Source organism: Pan paniscus, chromosome 6 (assembly GCF_029289425.2).
Source record: "Pan paniscus chromosome 6, NHGRI_mPanPan1-v2.0_pri, whole genome shotgun sequence".
Lineage (NCBI taxonomy): Eukaryota > Metazoa > Chordata > Mammalia > Primates > Hominidae > Pan > Pan paniscus.
Window position 1 is genome coordinate 11,397,812 of NC_073255.2, and position 21,297 is coordinate 11,419,108.

The following is a 21,297-nucleotide window of genomic DNA, read 5'->3' on the forward strand; positions in this document are numbered from 1 at the left end:
AGTGCACGTGCAAGTTGCACCCCTGGCCACTGGGTTTTGCAGAGTGTGGCGTTCCAGTGTCCGGGTCCCCACGCCTGTCCGCAGGATACTGGAATGCTGAGGGCGAGGAGGCTTCGCTCCACGCACACCGGATCGGTCTGCACTTCAGGGGCCAGGTCTACAGCCTTCCCCAGCGCAGACGCCGCCGGCCCGGCCGGTTCCCGAGGGCGGGGCTGCGCGGCCTCACGCCCCGCCCACCGCGGGCAGAGGCGGGGCATGGGTCACGTGACGGCACGCCGACCAGCGAGGCCCCGCCCGGCGGGAGGAGGCCTGGCCGCGACCCGGGCCGCGCGCTGAGGAGCCGCCTGGTCGCCTGCGCGCTCCCTCCGGCGGCGTCCCCAGCCCGCGGCCCCTCTGCTGCCGGCCCCCGGCTCGCCGGCTGCGGGAGTGGCCTCAAGATGGATGAAGACGGCGGCGGCGAGGGTGGTGGCGGTGAGTGTCGGAGGTGTGGTGGGCTCGCCGGCGGCCTGGGGTCGGGGGCTGGGGGTCGCGGGCGCGGCGCTGGGCCGGGGTTCGCCGGAGGAGACGGGGTCGGGGGCAGCGGCAGCGGCGTCCGCTGGAGGCCTGAGGCACGCCGGGCCAGGGCCGAGGCGGGGTCTCCGGGGGCCGAGGGAGGGGGCGGGCCGGGGTCGCCGTTCAGCGCTGGCGAGGGTCTGGGTACCAGGCCGGGGCTGCCGCGGGCCGGGGTCGCCCCGGAGTCTCGGGCCGGGGTTTGGGTGTCGCTCCTCTGGGGCGGGGGATCTTGCGGGGCGACCTTCCCCGCATCTTGTCGCCAAGGGCGTTCATGCCCTCCGGAGCCCGGCGTTTCGGACGCCCCCTTTGAGCTCAGGTGGGCGGAAGCGGCTGAGCCGGTGGGAAACCGGGAGGGGAAAGTTTTGCACTGGAGGCTCCTCGAGTGTACAGGACGGGAGGGCAGGGGGAACGGTTGGAAAGCGTGACAGTCTGCTTGGCTTTGGGTCAGAAACGGTCGCTGGATTTGCTCGAACGGGGAGGGGGCCAGCTGGAGTTCAGGTCAGGGTAGACGTTTTAGGAAACGGCAGACGCGACAGATTGAGCAAAAAACTCCGTGGAGCCGAGGGTGGGAGACACGAGCTGCACCCAGCACAGAGGCAAGACCGGAGAGCCAGGTGTGCCCGGAGCCAGGTGTGCTCCCGAGTGGGTCGGGTCGATGCGCGTCGTGGCCCAGGTGGTCTGTGTCTGACGTTCGGTTTCCTCTTGCTGGAGGAATCGTGTTTGTTGGAAATTATTTCGTGGAATACAAATGACTGCTGGGTCATGCTGGGAATTAGATTTTAAAAACAGAGGAACGTGCCTCTGTATGGAGTGGGTGTTCGCTTTGGAAAGCAAAGGGTTAATGCCCGTGTTTTTACAGGAACAGCCGAAGTTGAGGTTCTCTAGACTTTTTTTTTTTTTTCCTGAAGATCTCCTTTGAGCTGACAGAGAAATCATCAGAATCATCAGAACCCCATGTAATAAGGGAGCAGTTTAGAGAAATCTTAATTACAGGCTGCCGGAGCAGCTGCCTGTAAGAATCAGCAGTATTGAATGCTTCAGGATGAAGTGGTTCATCATCAAGGTGCCTTCCAGAATTCAAGTGCTGCTCAGAGGGAGATGTTTTTTTGCTGAAAGACGCGATGCAGCCAGGATGGTGGGAAGTTGGCACCCGTCATGGCATTTGGCGAGTTCAGTTCTTATAGTTGAAGCTAGGGGTAGCACTGTGGCACCGAGTGGGTGTGTTGATGAAAAGGGAGCGCTGTGGAACGAAGGCGCCCAGTTGCGAACCCTCCTACAGTCAGGCTGTCTGTCTGGAGCCATGAGATCCTAAGGAATGGGTTCCCGGTGGATGTCGTGTTTCCTGCCTGTCACAATTTGGGCATAGCAGTTTTCCCTTGTTAGAAAAGAAAGACAACTGTAATATGCAGACGTTGGACATTAGCGTCAAGGCAGCTAGCTGGCTTGGCAGTTTTGTTTGTAAGGTGCTTTGGGCTCTGTGAGTAAAGAAATGTAGACTTGAAGATTAAAGCAGGAATGAAGAGGAAAAGAGGAGGCTTTAATGTGCTCCAGCAATTTGCAGCTCTTGAGTACTATAACAAAGGATGATATGAAGTATCAAAAGTCTTAAAACTGTCCTTGGGTTGTTAGTATCTCTTCTGGGAATATATCACAGGGAAGCAACCTTGAAATAAACCCCTCACGTATAAAGATGTGTATTATGCTGTTTAAAATAGCAAAAAATTGGAAACAGCAACGCCAACAGCAGGGGCATGGTGAGGTAAATTATGGGAAGTTTATTGAAGTATTTTACAACCATTAAAATAAGCAGTTTTATACATCATGGTTTAAACAACATAAACATTGGTGACATTATGGATTATTTTATTTTCTTTTTATATTTTCCAGGTTTCTGGAATAAGTGTGTATTTCAGATTGGAAAAAAACCATCAAAGACGTGAATGTTTTAAGTGTATCATTTAATTCATCTCACTGGAACATTCAACAATGAAGATTTATTTATTGATTGCCCATCAAAATGCCAGCCAGCATGTTAGGTGCTGGAAAATAACTTTTAACCTTTATTGATTTGGTTTATAACTAGCTTTCTCCCTTGGTTTGTGACAGGCACTTAAAAATATTTTTGGCAATATTAGGATATTTATTTTTGAAACAGGTGAAAAGCAAAGTTTTGAAATATGAGTGATATTGTAATTATTGTATAAACTTTATGTGCTTATATTTAACTCTTGGCTGTTGTAAGTTTTGAAGTTAACATACCTCTTTACAGTTAATACCATTTAGATTTTTAAATGCTTTAAAATTCATGTTTAAAAAAATAAAGTTGAGCTCTTTTAAAGAAAACCGTTTCAGTTGCCAGCAGATTATAAAGCATAACATTTTTTGGTATATTTTTAGAGTGTAGTACATAATGTTGAACTGTATCTGGGGGAGTCAGTTAAAGCTTGTTTAAAAGATAGGGTAAATAATCTATTCAAACAGTAGTTATGGTAGAGGCCAAAGATAATTGAAAAGGTCTTTTTTTTGTTAATGGTCAGGTTAAAAGACTTGAAAAATTGATTCCTACTTGCTATTTTTATAAGTTAATTTAGCTTTTTGTCCACTGTATTGTTCTTTCAATGCAAGATAAGGAGAGAGGATGGTGGCATGAATGGCTGGAAGGCAGTTACAAGAGGAGCGAGTGGGGGGCACAAGATTACAAGAACACATTGTTCCTTACAGTGTGTGCAGAGTGTAGTTAAGGCGTTTTTAATTCCTATGGGACTTTGTTGCCTTTCAGTTTTTTTGAGAACAGTTCTTGAGCTAAGTCTCTACTTGGAGGGTAGCTGGCTAGTTTGGCTCATTGGGATTGTCTTCGTGTCCTGTTTGGGCATCTGTCTGGTTGATGGTCCTGAATGGACCATCCCTGGCAGATGAGGTGAATTAACTATAACTGGCATTCTTCTCTCTGCCCCCTTCACTCCCTGATCAATGTAGGTGTCTGTGCTTCAGGTGAAGAGATGCTGAGCCTTGTTCATAATAAAATACATGCAAATTAAGACTAGATTGAGCTCCCACCTTTCACCTTCAGACAGGTGATAACCCCCAAGTATACAAAGTCTGTTTCAAGTTTGAAATATTTGAACGGCAAGGTCGTTTCAAACATTTACGGGTAAGAGTGTAAAGTAGCCACAGGCAGGGTCAGCCCATGTCCTGTTGGCTCAGATCCGTTTCTTGCCCTTTCCCTGCAGGGACTCACCCCTGCAGGCAACATTTCCCAGGCCCTTGGTCAGCTGGCTTCCGGCTGGGATTGGCCACTGGGAGCCACTGGCAGGAGGAATGGCAGGAAGAAGGACAAAAACAGGTTATTTCCTTTAGGCCTGCCTCAGGGAGTGTCTCTGGCAGGTACCTTGTCTCCTTTTGGCTCCAGCTCCTGCCCCTTGGTCCTAGCCTTTGAGTCTTGGAAATACCTCCTTCCTTTTACCCTCTGTTTGAGAAGTGGTAACAGCAGCTTGCTCTTGCTAATCTTTGGATTATCATTTCCTGTTTGGCTTTTCAGTTTTTCCATCACGCCTGTCACTAATTCCTTATATTAAATTCCCTCTATATCATATTCTTAAAGGGATGGTTTCTCTGGATGTCTCTGTTTCTCTGGGTGGACCCTGATAGATACAGGTGCTTTAGGCAGTAGCTTTAAAAATTACAGGCGTGTAAATCCTTTGACCCAGCAATCCAGTTCTAGGAATTTAACCTGCAGATATATTTGTACACGTGTGAGATAACATAGGTACAAGATTATTTATTGCCTTGAGTGTCCCTCAGCAAGCAAGAGACTTATCAGATAAATCCATGCCCAGATGGTTAATGAGGTTGTAAAGTTGTAGAAAGGAACGAGGAAGCTCTTTTCTTAGTTGACATGGAGAGATCTCCAAAATATCTTAAGTTACAAGAGCAGGCCGGGCGCGGCGGCTCACACCTATAATCCTAGCACTTTGGGAGGCCGAGGCGGGTGGATCATTTGAGGTCAGGAATTCAAGACTAGCCTGGGCAGCATGGTGAAACTCCGTCTCTACTAAAAAAATACAAAAATTAGCCGGGAGTGGTGGTGCGTGCCTGTAATCTCAGCTACACGGGAGGCTGAGGCAGGAGAATCGCTTGAGCCTGGGAGGTGCAGGTTGTGGTGAGTGAGATTGCGCCAGTGCATTCCAGTCTGGGCAACAGAGTGAGACCCTGTCTCAAAAAAACAAAACAAAATTACAAGAGCAAGGTGTAGGAAAATGTGCATTGCGTGCTCCCATTCTTGTGTTTTGAAAGAGGAAGTAATGGCTGATGCATGCAGATTCCCTGGAAGGTGAAAGGAGGAACCAATAACAATGGTTACCTGACTGGGGAAGATGATGGGAACTGAGTGGATGGGGAATATAGGTGGGAAGGAAACTTTTCACTATGCGCCTTTTTATTTTTTGAAATTCAAAAAAGTTTGAATAATCTGTCTTCACTTTTTCTAAAATTGGAAAGCAGTTTCATAGAAAAATAGTATGATGGTAAGAAAATACCCATTTTACACCTTTTTTGAGGGAATTTTTATAGATTAAAAAATATGGCTGGGCGCAATGGCTCACGCCTGTAATCCCAGCACTTTGGGAGGTCAAGGCGGGTAGATCATGAGGTCAGGAGTTTGAGACCAGTCTGGCCAATGTGGTGAAACCCTGTCTCTACTAAAAATACAAAAATTAGCCGGGCATAGTGATGCGCACCTGTAGTCCCAGCTGCTCGAGAGGCTGAGGCAGGAGAATTGCTTGAACCCGGGAGGCAGAGGTTGCAGTGAGCCGAGATAGCGCCACTGCCTGGCGACAGAGTGAGACTCGGTCTCAAAACAAACAAACAAAATATTCTGGGAAGGCCGCAACAAAAAGATAATGTGATATCCAATGTAAGCTTATAAAATGTTACCTATTTTCATTCTGTAGTAAGTTAACTACTGTATTTTCGAGAGTTTAAAAAGTGGATGCTTTTAGATTATGCTTTGAGTATATTCTTTTGTAGTCATTTACTCAAATGTTGATGGTGTCTCTACCAAATACCAGGTTCTATGCATGGCACAAGAGCTATTAGTGCCTGTGTTATGCCGTTTTTGCATTGCTATAAAGAAATACCTGAGCCTGGGTTATATATAAAGAAAAGAGGTTTCATGGACTCATGGTTGTGCAGGCTGTAGCTGTACAGGCATGGTGCCAGCATCTGCTCGGCTCCTGGGGAGGCCTCAGGGAGCTTTTTACTCATAGTGGAAGGCGAAGCAGGATCAGGCACATCACATGGCTAGAGCAGGAGCAAGAGGGAAGAGATGCCACGCCCTTAAACGACCAGATCTCAGGAGTCCTCACTCACTATTGCAAGGGCAGCACTGAGCCATGAGGGATCTGCCTCCATGATCCTGTCGCCTCCCCTCCAAGTCCTACCTCCAGCATTGGGGATTACAGTTCAACATGAGATTTGGGCGGGGCATATATCCAAACTGTATCAGTGCCTAACAGTGGTGAATACGGCAGATAAATTTCCCACGTTCATGGAGCTCATGTTTAGATGGAGAGACAGACAAAAGAGGTAAACAGCTATATATAAAATAATCATGTATTATGCTAGATGTGTTAAAGGAAATCAACAAGAGGTTGAGGAAGAGAGAGTGTGGGATGGGAGAGGTGTAGGGAAAGCCCGTGGCCAGGGAAGGCCTCTGAGGAAATGCCCTTCGAGGTGCAACCTATAGGGGTAGTGGACCAGACAGAAGGAAAGGCATGGAGCTGGCAAGAGCTGAGTATTCTAGAGAATTAAAAGCAGCTTTGTGTGGCTTGAACAGACAGTGAAGCGGGAGAGATAGACTGGGGCCATGTCAGGCTTTCAGTAGCTAAGGAATGCAGATTTTATTCTAAGTACATGAAGCCGCTGAAAGATTCTTAAACGGGGAAATCTCATTTGATTTACATTTCAATAATTTTAGCTAATATTTACTTGATGCTGTATGTCCTGCGTACTTTCTGCGTCTTAATTTATTAACTCTTCATCATATTGCTATTTTCAGATTGGAAAATGGAGGCATAGGGAAGCTAAGTAATTGGTCTGAAATTTCACAGCTAGCAGGTGATGGAGCTGTGATTGGAACCCAGGCCTTCTGTTTCAGAATCCGTATTCTCAACCACTGCCCCCTGCTTTTTAAAGAAGCATATTCTTGACTCCTGAGTGGAGAGTGGTTTGGAGGAGAAGGGAGGACTTGGGAGAAGGGAGGTGTTGCAGTGGTTCAGGTGAGAGTTACGGGGCTTGGTGGGTTAGGGTGGTAGTGGGAAATATGGAGGGAAGGATATATATAAAACACATCTGTATAAAACATACAGAAAAGTACAAAGAATAATGAAACCAGCACTCTTGTTCCCACTACTCAGAATTGACATAATAGCTGTCAATGTTCTGTTGCATTTTTTAGGTCCGTTTTTTAAAAAATAAAGCATTACTGGTAAGTCTCTCCATCTCAGTATATTGTGGTGTTCCTCCAGTTGCTCAGGCCAAAATTTTGGTGCCATCTTTCACTTCTTTTGCCTTAAGCCTTCTCATGGTTCTCCCATTGTCATCCTTGTTCACACTGCAGCCAGGGCGATTCCCTTTGACATGCAGGTCATGTCACTCCTCTCTTAAAGTTTGCTCTTTCCTCAGTTTATTGAGAATCCTATTCTCAGACCACCTTACCATGGCCATGGCCCACACGCTGTAGTTTAGGGGGCTGCAAGTCGTTCTTCTTCTTTTTTTTTTTTTTTTGAAATGGAGTCTTGCTCTGTCACCTGGGCTGGAGTGCAGTGGCGCGATCTCGGCTCACTGCAACATCCGCTTCCTGGGCTCAAGTGATTCTCCTGCCTCAGCCTCCTGAGTAGCTGGGACTACAGGCGCGTGCCACCATGCCCGGCTAATTTTTTGTAATTTTTTTTTTTTTTTTTTAAGTAGATACGGGTTTCACCATATTGGCCAGGCTGGTCTTGAACTCCTGACCTCGTGATCTGCCTGCCTTGGCCTCCCAAAGTGCTGGGATTACAGGCATGAGCCACCACGCCCAGCCAAGCTTTTTTTTCATAAAAGGGCCAGATAGTAAATCTCGTAGGCTTTGTGGGCCACATATGATCTCTGTCACAAGTCTTTTTTTTTTTCATAACCTTTTCAATATGTAAAAAACATTCTGACCTTGGGGACTGCCCTTGACTACTACTCTAGTCCCCTGCTATCTCTTTGACATTGTCTGTTGCTCCTCTCCCTTTTCCTCCCTGACTCTGGTCTGTCTCATTGGTCTCCTTGCCAAGCACACTCCTGCCTCAGTGCCTTTGCACTTGCTGCCCCTGTAGTGGTTTCCTCTTAGATACCTGCATGTGGTGTATCCTTGCTTCATTCAAGTTTCTGCTCAAATGTTTACTTATCACAGAAGTCTTCCTTGACCAACTTATCTAAAATCACATTCATTGTTACTGTCAGCTCTATTTTTCTCCCTTAGCACGTGTCACCCCTTACCTATTATATATTTGTTTCTTTTCTCTTACAATGTGAGTTCTGTGAAAGTAAGAATATTTTCTGCTTTTATCCAGTTATATCTCCAAGATCTAGAACAGCGCTTGGTACATAGTAGCCTTTCAGTAAATATTTGTTAATAAATACTGAATAAAGTTGAAGTCACTTTTGTGTAGCAATCCCTGGTCCTTTTGCTCTTTGCTTTCAATGTTTCCTAGAGGCAGCCATTATGAATTCGATATGGGGCCCTCTGGTGTATGGTGTTTTTGTTTGTTCTTTGAGATGGAGTCTCACTCTGTCACCCAGGCTGGAGTGCAGTGGTGTGATCTGAGCTCACTGCAACCTCCATCTCCTGGGTTCAAGCGATTCTTCTGCCTCAGCCTTCCGAGTAGCTGGGATTACAGGCAGGCGCCACCACACCCAGGTAATTTTTGTAATTTTACTAGAGACAGTGTCTCACCTTGTTGGCTAGGCTGGTCTCGAACTCCTGACCGCAAATGATCCACCCGCTTTGGCCTCCCAAAGTGCTTGGATTGCAGGCACGAGCCACCGTGCCCAGCCTGGTATATATTTCATACTTCAACAGATGTGCATGTGCCTCTGTAAGCAATGTACAGGTCTCTTTTTTGTTTTTTTTTCTTTTGAGTCGGAGTTTTGCCCTTGTTGCCCAGGCTGGAGTGCAATGGAGCCATCTTGGCTCACTGCAACCTCCGCTTCCCGGATTCAAGTGATTCTTCTGCCTCAGCCTCCTGAGTAGCTGGGATTACAGGTGCCCGCCATCATGCCCAGCTAATTTTTGCATTTTTAGTAGCGTTCGGGTTTCACCATGTTGGCCAGGCTGGTCTTGAACTTCTGACCTCAGATGATCTGCCGGCCTCGGCCTCCCAAAGTGCTGGGATTACAGGTGTGAGCAACCGCACCCGGCCCTAATTGGTTTTAAAATGATTATAAAGCCGAGATCACACTGTATGTAATCTTCTGCAGCTTGCATTAGAGATTATCCTTGTGATTATATATAGACCTTGTTTAATTTAACTGCGATCACATTTTGTCTATCTTGTCCTGTGTTGAACTTTTTTTTTTTTTTCTCTGAAGATAGTGTCCTCACTCTGTTTCCCAGGCTGGAGTGCAGTGGTGTGATCTTGGCTCATTGAAACCTCCACCTCCCAGGTTCAAGCGATTCTTCTGCCTTAACCACTTGAGTGGCTGGGATTACAGGCTTGCAACACCATGCCCTGGTAAATTTTTTGTATTTTTAGTAGAGACAGGTTTTTGCTACGTTGGCCAGGCTGGTCTCGAACTCCTGACCTCAAGTGATCCACCTGCCTCGGCCTTCCAAAGTTCTGGGATTACAGGTGTGAGCCACCGGGCCTAGCCCTGTGTTCAACTTTTTAATGTCAATGTTACACTGGTGGTGTTACAAACGGTACTGAGGTGAGCTCCCTAGTCTTCTCTCCCCTCACAAATGTGAGTTTATCTGGAGTATATTTCTAGAATTGCAGTTGTGAGTTATAGGCATGCTTCAGTTTTAATAGATAACAGATTGCTTTCTCATTAGGGGCTTGTGAGTAGTGTGATTTCCCAGCATTCTAATCAGCACACAGTGTTTGCCTTACTTTTAAATATTTACCTATCTCATGGGTAAGAAATGATGTATTGCTTTAATTTGTGTGGCTTTATAGTGACAGAATATATATTTTAAAAACTGTTATGTTAGGTTCAGGGGTACATGTGAAGGTTTCTCATAAGTGAGCTCTTGTTACGGGATGGAATGTATTTTGGAGAATCAGATGGACATACTGTCAGCTTGGAGAAGGTTAGAGGTATAGGAACTGTAGGAATCAAATATGACTTTAGGTTTCTGGCTTGGTAGTGGTGTTGCTTGATGAACAGGGGAAAAACTGTTGTGAGGGTTCATTTTTTTTTTGGTCAAAAATACCTTTACTTTGCCTCCACTTAAACACAATTTTTTTTATTACAGAGTCGCGCTCTGTTGCCCGGGCTGGAGAGCAGTGACGCCATCATAGCTCACTGCAGCCTTGAACTCCTGGGCTCAAGCAGTCCTCCTGCCTCAGCCTCCCGAGTAGCTAGGACTACAGGCATGTGCCACTGTGCTAAGCTTGCCTCTGTTTTTGAAGGATAGTTTCATCAGGATTGTAGTTGGAGGCTTTCAAGTTAATTTATTGCAGTTTTTAATTTTTTGTAAAGATGGGAGGTCTCACTATGTTGCTCAGGCTGGTGTTGAACTACTGGCCTCAAGTGATCCAAAGTGTTGGGATTACAGGCATCAGGCATTGAGCCTGGCCTTCCTACAGTGTTTTGAAGGGGTAGTTTTACTGCTTTCTGGCTTCCATTGATTCTGTGGAGAAGTCAGCTGCATCAGTCTTATTGTCACTCTTTTCCAGTTAGTGTGTTTTTTCTTCCCTTTAGGCTGCTTTTAAGATGTTCTCTTTGGGTTTGGTTTTCAGCTGTTATGTGGTGTGTCCAAATGTGGTTTTCCTCAAGTGTATCCTGCTTGGGATTAGTTGTTCTTTTTCTTCTCTTTGGCAGTGCTGTGACAAAGCTTGATCTTAAATTAGATTTACAGAATTCTTGTTCATTATCTCTTCATTGATCGCTTCTGCTGCATTTCCTGTCTCATCTCCTTCCAGGACTGTAATTACCTGTGCATTAAACATGTCCTCTGTGTCGTGTCCTGTATGTCTTAGATTCTTTTTTGTGTTCTTTATCCCTTTGCCTCTCCATCGTTCACTCTATATCTGCTTCTGACTTACATTCCATTGTAGTAATCCTTTCTTCAGCTGTAATTGCTGTTAAACTCGTTTATTGAGTTCCTAATTTCCATTATTGTCTTTTCCAGTTTTCTTGATTTTTTTTAAAGATTCCAATTTTCTGCTGGCATTTTTTATCTTGTCAACTGCTTTATTGTATGAATCAGAGTTATTTTAAAGTCTGTGTCTGATAACTCCGATATTCGGATGCCTTGTAAGTGTGTTCTGTTGTCTGTTTTATCCTTGGTTTTCAGTCGTGATCTTGATTCTAGATATGCCTGTTGAGCTTTAATTAAATTCTGGAAAATGTATGTGAAAAATTATAGAGATAATTCAAGACCCTGCCTGTTGTCTTCATTTGAGGATTTGGCAGGCAGTTAAAGTAAGGGAATATCACTTTGCCCTTTTTTTTTTTTTTTTTTTTGAGACAGGGTCTCACTCTGTTGCCTAGGCTGAAGCACAATCAGGCTCAAATGATCCTATGATCCTCCTACCTCAGCCTCCCAAGTAGCTGGGACTACAGGCACATGCCACCATGCCCAGCTAATTATTTTTTATTTTTGTAGAGTCAGGGTCTCACTATGTTTCCCAGACTGGTCTTGAACTCCTGGCCTCAAATGATCTGCCTGCCTCAGCCTCCAAAGGTGCTGGGATTACAGGCCTGAGCCACCTCACCTGGCCGGAATATCACTTTAAAATTATGAGGCATGGTCTATTCTGGTTTACCCTTCTTCTAGGTTATAGCCTTTAGTGGTTCCCACTGAAAGCTTGGGTTGCTTCCCAGGGCCTCTTCTACTTGGCAGCCCCTGAACTCTAATTTTTGTCCCTCAGTCCCCTAAGACTGGTGGCTATTCTGCTGACCTTCTTGGATTCTCAGTCACTTGTTTCTGTTTGGTATTTTGGCTTCCCAGCTTCTGCTGTGAATTGGCAAATCCCTCAAGGAGAAAAGTGGCCCCGGTGATTGGGCTCACTTTTCTGCACTCCCCTTTTCTCTCTGGAATCCTGGCCTCCAGAGTCCTCACTGCATGGGTAGCTCTCTGATGCCTTCAAACAGTTGTTTCTAATAATTTGTTCAGTTTTTTAAGTTGTTCTTGGCAGAAATGTTGGTCTGCAATGAGCTAGTCAGCTTTACTGGAAGCAGACTCTCAGGAATTCAATTTTGCTATTTAAAATGGACTTGTTAGTGAGATATCCTAATGGAGATGGTAGGTAGGCAGTTGGCTGTGTCAGTCTGCTGCTCAGAAGACTAATTTGGGTAGGAGATAAACATTGGGGAGATTTTAATTCATGCGGGTGGAAGAGCTCACATAGGGAAGAGAGTTGAGAGAGGAGAAAAATCCTAGGACTGAGGACAGCACAGCAAAGGTGACTGGGAGGGTAACCAGTGAGGCCTAGGAAGCCTTGAAGATTGTGTGGCATTGCAGAAGAGAGAAGGAGTGATCGATCAGCTGTGTTGAATGCACTTAGAGATGGCCTAAAATGGGGATGGGGACATGTCTACTGGACTTGGTGATGTTAAAGGAAAACAGTTTGGGGAGAGGCAGGGAGCTAGCTAGACTGGAGTGGGCTAAGGAGCTAGTGGGGGAACGTGTGTCTTTGCTGAAGGAAAGGCACTTGCCATGGGCCTTAATTGGAAATGTGGCATGTTATGAGAATAGAGGGGAAGCCTGAGTGGCTGGAGCTCAGTGAGGGAAGGGTATGTTTGTTTTGCAGTGAAATACTTCTCAAGGAAGTTTTCACAGGAGACCAATAATCATTTCTATCAGGCATGTTAGAATAATAATGCTGTTTGCATTTTCACACTCTCAGTATAAGTAACTTTGGGAGAGGTAGATAGATATAGTTTTAAGAAATTATTGGCAGATCCTTTAGAAAGCGGGTTTGTCAGCTTGTAAGATGAGACTTGAAACTTTTGAAATGAAATGAAATTTTAAAAGTAGGTTTTGTGAAAGTACCCTAAAAGCTGCTTAAGATATATTAAATATTGGCTGGGCACGGTGGCTCACGCCTGTAATCCCAGCACTTTGGGAGGCCGAGGAGGGTGGATCACCTGAGGTTGGGAGTTCGACACCAGCCTGACCACATGGAGAAACCCTGTTTCTACTAAAAATACAAAATTAGCCGGGTGTGGTGGTGCATGCCTGCAATCCCAGCTACTCAGGAGCTGAGGCAGGAGAATCGCTTGAACCTGGGAGGCGGAGGTTGTGGTGAGCCGAGATCGTGCCATTGCTCTCCAGCCTGGGCAATGAGCGAAAATCCGTCTCAAAAAAAAAAAAAATATATATATATATATATATTTTATATATGTATGTAAAATATTTTGAGTTTGTGGGGAAAATAGTAAATCATTTAAATGGGAGTAGAAAATACATGACTCTCCTGTTTTTGAAGTTAACCAAACATAAACTTTTTATAGTTAATGTCAGGTACCCAATTAACATAGAATAGACATGAGATTCTGTAGTGCTTTATAATTTGGCTGGAGCCAATACAGCAAGCATTTATTTCGGATAAATATCTTTTCAGTATTATGTAAATATTGGAAGAGACTCGCCTGAGTCAATTTCAGTTGGCCAAGAAGATTTTTTGATTTACTTTCCTAGAGTAAATTTACTCTTTTAGCTGACTTGGTTTTTAGTAAGTCACCAGGAGCACTGTTCAAATAGGAGAGAATAAAAGTTCCTGCTTTAAACTCTCAACAGGGCTATTGTTAATTACTATAGTCTTCTTTTGAAAAACTTATGTCTGTAATTAATAAAATCAGCAATTTGCTGTAAAACAAAGCATTTGGATGATGATCAGAAAGTATTTCCCAATATCTAGGTAATTAGTGATTTTTTTCCCCCAAGTTTTCATCCAGATGTTTGGCAATGTGCAGACACAGCCTTACTGCAACTTTCTAATTCACTTTCATGGGAACATATAATATTCTCCGTTTATTTTGGACATCGGAGTTTCCTTTTTCTCTGGACAGATACATATGAAACACATGCTCTTTGAGTGGAGTTTGTGGTCCTCTGAGAATTCTCTGAAGGAGGAAATGGGTTGACCTATTTGGTTGCTATGAAGTAAAAACAATCTTGTTTTCATTTTTTGGTGAACATCTGGGTTGCATTTATTATTTCACATTCTGGAGATTCTGTAAAACCACAATTTGATAATATGAGGGTTCATTAAAGCAGTAATTATTGAGCTATTTTTATAGTTGATTCAAGAATTAGGGTGGCTGATAGACTTTAAACAATATTTTTTCGTTTCTATAAAATGTAACTTAAATAACAACTCTTGATTTGAAACCATAAAATGGGACGTAGATATTTGGGGGACAGAAGGATTGAACAACCAGTTTATTTCTCTGTTGCCTGTTGCCTTGTAGCTTGTGGTCATTGTTACAGCCATATTTGACTCTGTGTAGAAGACATTGTTGATGCCCTATTGCAAATCCACCCTTCTTTGCTTCCTTGCCCACAGAACCATGAATTGTTTACATATTTACCCATCAGGGAAGAGGACTTTATCACCACAAAGGGCTATATCTTAAATAGTTTTAGCAGGTGGGATAATCCCTCTTTCCTTATCCATAAGTGGAGGAGAGGTGAAAGTGTCACCCAAGTCTGGCCAGTGTGCAGGGCAGTTTGCAGGGGGATGTCTGCAAGAAGTTTCTTCCTTCACAAATAAATATATGAGGAGTTGCGTTTCTTTTCTTTTTTTTTTTTTTTTGAGACTGGGTCTTGCTCTGTCTCCTATGCCAGAGTGCAGTGGCATGATCATGGCTCTTTGCAGTCTCAACCTCCTTGGCTCAAGTGATCCCCCCACCTCAGCCTCTCAAGTAGCTAGGCCCTCACCACCACACTCCGCTAATTTAAAAGTATTTTTTGGAAAAAAAAAAAAAGCAAACCAAAGAAACAAAAAATATTTTTTGTAGAGACAAGATCTTGCTACGTTGCTCAGGCTGGTCCTAAACTCCTGGCCTCAAGTGATCCTCCCAGGAGTGGGCCACCGTGCCCAGCCCTGTTGCATTTCTTATGCTAGACTTTGTTGGGCCTGGATGAGTAGCCAGCTTGCATTCACAATGGCTCTTAATTAAGCCTGTCCATTTCCAAGCCCACACCCTGAGGATGACCAGCGGGATTCTAGATGGTGCTGTTGCTGAATTTCACCCACCCAGGAACCTCCCTACCTCCACACTTCCTGTCATGTGGGACCGTAAATACCCCTCTTGTTTAAATGATTGAGCAGCAGTGTACTGTAACTTGGAGCTCAAGGCATCTGGTGTGATACTGGCTATAGCAGCAGGTAGGTTTCATTCTGTCATTCATTCAGTAAGGATCTCCTCGCCATAGAGTGCGAAGAGAAAAACACCTTTTCTCTGCCATAAATATTCATTAAGCATATAAATATTTCTTTAAGAACTTGGCTAGGTTATATTTTCTTTTTGAGACTAACACTTTCTCCCCTTTTAATAAAACAAAATACATTTTCGTATTCTTAGAAATACATTGTTTCATTTGGCAAATCTTTATGTGTATTTTAACGTGTACATTTAGAAATATGCAGTAATCAAAGGTGGCATTGGCAATTTAATATTCTGTTAGAAGACAGGACTTCCTTTTAGTTCTTTACAGAGAGGAAATAAAATAATCAAGAATGTCCTTTTCCAAGTTTCAGTAATTAGATTAAAATTTTTTTGAGTTGAGAAAGGATCAGACAAATGAATTCAGTTTTGTTTGTGTAAGAGTATGGGAAAATTGAAGAATTTTAGTGTCTTTTGAATGTTTGGCCTGTTCACATGATGAGGCTGTATTTCCCAGGCGTGGGAGGATGAGTGATTGTAGACTTTGATTCAGTATATGACCACACTTCTGAGAGCATGACACATTTCGAGAATAAATGATGCCTTTCATTGCCTTATGTAAAAAAAATCTTCACGTTGGATAAGTCTTCTTCTAAAATGTTGCGTTTTCTCGGGAATCACAGGGTGTCTGTTATGGACTATGTTCCTGAAATTTAGTTTAAAGTAGTGGTTAAACTGTATACTAGTCAGATGGTTACTAGGATGTTTCAGTTTTCACAAAAGAAAGTCAAATGCCTTCTTTCCTTCCTTTTTGTGGTCAGACTGGTCTTGAAGTCTGCTAGCTCTTGCTCGCCACACGTTGTCCCGCTAGCATTCACTCTTGATGACAGCTCTCAGAGGGAGCAGAGTCCAAATGGATGTGGCGTGTCCTGCCCTCCCTTGGCTCCCCCAGTAGTTGCTCTGCCTCACAAGTGCCCAGTAATTTGGCTGGACATGCAGAACATGACTTTTTAATTTTTTTAATCTGGAAAGAACATAAGCTATTTCCCCTGGGTTCTGCTGCTGTTAGTACTTGGACATTTGTTTTAGGATTTAAGTCTCTATTACCTTCCCACTGCTTCCACCCCTCCCCACTTTTTCCTTCTCAGGAGAGGAGTCTGGGGGCTTCTCTCTTTGCATGTCTTCCTGTCAAGTATTACCTATTATGATTCTGGTGAAGAGCGGACTGTCTTGCATCTAAAGGTAATGAAGACCATCTATTTCAGAAGTCTTGTTAAGTTCTGCGCTAAAACATTTATCTCCCATTTCTGTTTTACCTGTAAAGGGGAGCAAAGAATTTGTGTCTTCAGAGAGAAGTCCACTATCCTAGTCCTTTCAGCCCCCTTGAGGTTTGGTGCAGGCTTGCCTGGGAGTTCCACAAATGGGAGTGTGCTCTAGGGCCCCCTGCCTGAACCAGTGGCCAGTGACTCCCTTTGGAGAGAATATCCCGGCAGAAGTTCTCGAGTCTCAGGACTTGCTGTAGGCGGTTTTATCTTGGTTTCAGCCATCAAGAAATGTAGTTGATTGGATCAGTGACTGGGAATTTCAAGAACAGATTTTACAGGAGTGCTGTTTCCTTAGAGTTGTAAAGTTATTGACAGGGCCATTTCAACTTTGGTTAAACAGATTAAAGGTTGGCTGGGCGCAATGGCTCATGCCTGTAATCCCAGCACTTTGGGAGGCCGAGGTGGGTGGATCATGAGGTCAGGAGATCGAGACCATCCTGGCTAACACAGTGAAACCCCGTCTCTACTAAAAATACAAAAAATTAGCTGGGCATGGTGGCAGGCGCCTGTAGTCCCAGCTACTTGGGAGGCTGAGGCAGGAGAATCGCGTTAACCTGGAAGGCGGAGCTTGTAGTGAGCCGAGATCGTGCCACTGCACTGCAGCCTGGGTGACAGAGGGAGATTCCATCTCAAAAAAAAAAAAAACAGAGCGATTAAAGGTCAAACTTGGGTAGTCACACTAACCTGAGCGTCTCCCCCACATAGGGAGTCTGTAAGTCCTTAATTTCATAGGAGACTTGAAGTAGAAGCTGTTTTCTCCTGATGTCCCTAACATATCCCTCCCTCCCTATCTTGATGAGGTGCTGGACCCCCAGGGCTACTGCAGTGCTGTGGTGGGGGCCTTTCTGGTCCTCAGCCCAGCTTCTTCACGGAGGACTCTGTTGGGATGCATCATGCTGGAGATAACTATGTAGCCATTCCTTCCTAAATAGTCTTAGTCCTGTGGGATTGGAGAGGCCCTCTTTTCCCTTGGGGTCTCTAGGAATTAGGATTTCAGAACTTTTCCCTGTTTGCTATATCAGGTCAGCCATTGAGGATATTTCGGGTAATTCCCCTTGTTCAAGGCAGAATATTGTCATCTATAATGTTAATGGTTCTGAGAATTTGTATTCATACTTTCTGTATGCTTACATAAGTTTGTTTAAACATTTGAGCCTGATTGTTTGGTGTTGACAAATATTTGGTGTTGACATATTTTTAAGTAAATATCTGCAGCTCTGTCATTTCTAGCCTTGTGATTTTGTGTAAGTTACTTAATCTCCCTAAGCTTCAGTTTTCTCATATGCAAGATGGATGTTAAAAAACCCAAGTGAAATTATTTATATGAAGAATTTATCAAAAATCTCGACGATTGTAATAGTAGGCATTCAAAACTGTTAGTCATCAATGTGTTAAGCCTCTGGCCTGCCTGTCTTTACGTACTGAGTAGAGTGAGTTGGAAGAATTGTTTTATTTGGGCTTAGGAATAAACGATGATTGGCAATATGATTATTATATCTTTTCTTCCCAACTTTGTATTTTGAAAATGTTCAAATCTACAGAAAGGTTGAAGGAATGGTACAATGAATCCTATATGTCTTTCACCTAAATTCACCAGCTGCTAACATTTGGCCACATTTCCTTGTCTGTCTTTGTATTACAATTTGTGTGTGTGTGACTGAACCCATTTGAAAGCAAGATACAAACATGGGCAGGTGCGATGGCTCACGCCTATAATCCCAGCACTTTGGGAGGCCAAGGTGCGCAGATTGTTTGAGGTCAGGAGTTCGAGACCAGCCTGGCCAACATGGTGAAAGCCTGTCTCTACTAAAAATACAAAAAATTAGCCGAGCATTGTGGTATGCGCCTGTAATCCCAGCTTCTTGGGAGGCTGAGGCATGAGAATTGCTTGAGCCTGGGAGGCGGAGGTTGCAGTGAGCTGAGATCACGCCACTGCACTCCAGCCTAGACGACAGAACGAGACTCCGTCTCAAAAAGTTACAAACATCATAACGCTTTTCAAAGAATCACTTCAGCACTCGTCTTCTAAGGACATTCTCCTACATAACTACAGCCGTTATCATTCTTAAGATAACTAACAGTCATTCCATAATATTGTTCCAAAATAGTACACATTCTGCTTTCCCCAGTTGTTACCAAAATGTTTTTATAGCTTTCTTTTTTTTTTTTAACCTATCTAGGCTCTAATTAAGATTTACACCTCCTATTTAGTTATCTTTCTTCAGTCTTATTTTTGTTGTTGTTTGTTTGTTTTTGAGGTGGAGTCTTGCTCTGTGGCCAGGGCTGGAGTGCAGTGGTGCGATCTCTCGGCTCACTTCAACCTCCGTCTCCCGGGTTCACGTGATTCTCCTGCCTCACCCTCCTGAGTAGTTGGGATTATAGGTGCCTGCCACTGCACCTGGCCTCCTTTATTTTTTTTTTATTTTTATTTATTTATTTTTATTTTTGAGACAGAGTCTCACTCTGTCACCCAGGCTGGAGTGCAGTGGCATGATCTTGGCTCACTGCAACCTCCGCCTCCCGGGTTCAAGTGATTCTCCTGCCTCACCCTCCCGAGTAGTTGGGATTACAGGTGCCTGCCACTGCACCTGGCCTCTTTTGTTTATTTATTTATTTTTATTTTTGAGACAGCGTCTCACTCTGTCACCCAGGCTGGAGTGCAGTGGCATGATCTCGGCTCACTGCAACTTCCGCCTCCCGGGTTCAAGTGATTCTCTTGCCTCAACCTCCCCAGTAGCTGGGACTACAGGTGCCTACTACCACGCCCGGCTAATTTTTGTATTTTTAGTAGAGATAGGGTTTCATCAAATTGGCCAGGCTGGTCTCAAACTCCTGACCTTGTGATCTGCCCGCCTTGGCCTCCCAAAGTGTTGGGATTACAGGCGTGAGCCACCGTGCCCGGCTGTTTTTAATTTTAAAATGTGTTTTGGTGGCTGGGTGCGATGGATCAGGCCGGTAATTTCAGCACTTTGAGAGGCCGAGGCAGGCGGATCACTTGAGGCCAGGAGTTCAAGACCAGCCTGGCCAACACGGTGAAACCCCATCTCTACTAAAAATACAAAAAAATTAACTGGGCATGGTACTGCATACCTGAAATCTCAAGCTGAGGCACGAGAATTGCTTGAACCCAGGAGGCAGAGGTTGCAGTGAGCCAAGGTTCTGCCAGTGCACTCCAGCCTGGGTGAACACAGTATGACTCTGTCTCAAAAAAAAAAAAAAAAAAAATTGTTTTCGTGACACCTTTTTGAAGAGTCCAGGCTTATTGTCTAATATCATTATTTGCATCCTATAGACTAGATTGCATGTGTAAGCAGAATTGATAAGTGCTTCAGTTTCTTTAATTTTTTTTATTGTAAATATGTTAAAAATCATTTTGATTCAAGGTAAAAGTGACATTCATTTTTCTTGTTCTTTGGTAAGTGCGGATTAAGTTGGTAACCAGAAGGAGTTACTGAATGGTTCAGATGTCAATGGAATATGTGTGTGGGTAAATTTGGAACAAGCATACACAGTGGTTTCTTAGACTCACACCCATCTGGAGGTAGTTATCTGGCTTAACATAGTGAGGATTTTATTTTAATATTTGGCCATGGTTTTATAAAGAAATGAACTTAAGAATTGGAAAATTTAGTAAGACAAACTATATTTACATAATTTTCAAGAGATACTTTTGCTGTCAGATCCTTGGATGAAGACTAAACCTTAAATCTCTCAGGAATGCATCTTTTTCTTCTTCCCTCCCTCAACACTTTCCTATTGATTTAAAAAAAGAGCTTTAACTGCAGCTGAGACTAATACAGGATCCAGCTGTAGCTTTTTTGTTGTTGTTCATGTATCCGGTGATGGGCACAGCAAACTCATTGTATGAAAAGCCAATAAAGGAAAGGGCAGGGTGGGAAAAAAAATGACACTCCTCTAAAAGTATTCAAGAAATAGCAACAGGATCTAGGAGTCTCCCTTTCAGATGACTGATTTAAATTCCATTCTAAAGTATTAATTTTGTTCGTGACTAGTCTAGAAGGCATTTTAATTTTCCCTTTTAATTATGTACACGCCACGTAACCAGAGAGTATATGTGAGGCTGACACATTATTTTCCTTGGAGGCAGAAAATAGTAAAGTATGAGAACCCAGAGAACTAAACGCTCCTCTTGTAAAATAGGGCAAAGATTCTTCAAAATACTGTTCATGTTCATGCTGGTATAGAGATAGCAAGGATCTGTGAAAGAAAGCCAGGTTCTCTTAAATTTGTTCAATAGTACTCAAATTTATGCATTTACCATACAGCAAATAAATTCAGAATCAGTAGTTCAATCAAACTACATTCCACATTTGCCTATCTGTTTCAGTGTAATTTCTATAAAAGATTTGCATCTTCTGCTCTGTCTTAACAGGACCAGGTCCATATCACCATCCTGTAGCTGAAAATGAATTATGTTTTAAAGTGGTTTTTATGATCAATGTAATGATCATAAGACTAGTGATTTTCACATACTTGAGTATCTCAAGCATTTTGTTTTTCTTTTTTCACGTTAAGGGGGTCAGATTTCTCATATTTCTTGTAATTGTAGCCAGACGTCCTGTTTGGGGACTATTAAATACCAATGGTGCCTGTGAAGAACTCATGCGATTCTGTGGTAACCATCTGAGTTACTCTTTGTAGGTTTGATTTTATGGACAGGCCTCTTTGAAGTCCTGTACTCTATTTTTAGAAGCTCTTTTTTACGTTTCCGTGGTTCAGGGCATCAGTCATAAACATATTTATTATTCAGCACAAAAATGTTGTTCAGTGTCTTAAGGCTGTTTAAACTTTACGGAAATAATAAACCAGTGGCACT

The 21,297-nt window shown here is 43.7% G+C and overlaps 1 protein-coding gene across 2 annotated transcripts in view; it reads left to right on the forward strand.

Annotated features, from left to right (window-relative positions):
- Nucleotides 1-280: 280 nt before the first annotated feature.
- The window catches only part of CYTH3 (cytohesin 3), a 113,858-nt gene continuing 92,841 nt past the window's right edge, over nucleotides 281-21,297 (forward strand). Inside the window, exon 1 of one of the 2 annotated variants that reach the window (XM_034963669.3) lies at nucleotides 281-471. In XM_034963669.3, coding sequence (XP_034819560.1) covers nucleotides 438-471 — 34 coding nt within the window. In that variant the 5' untranslated portion in view covers nucleotides 281-437. The remainder of the gene's footprint in view (nucleotides 472-21,297) is intronic. The other variant, XM_034963670.3, reaches the window with a different exon arrangement.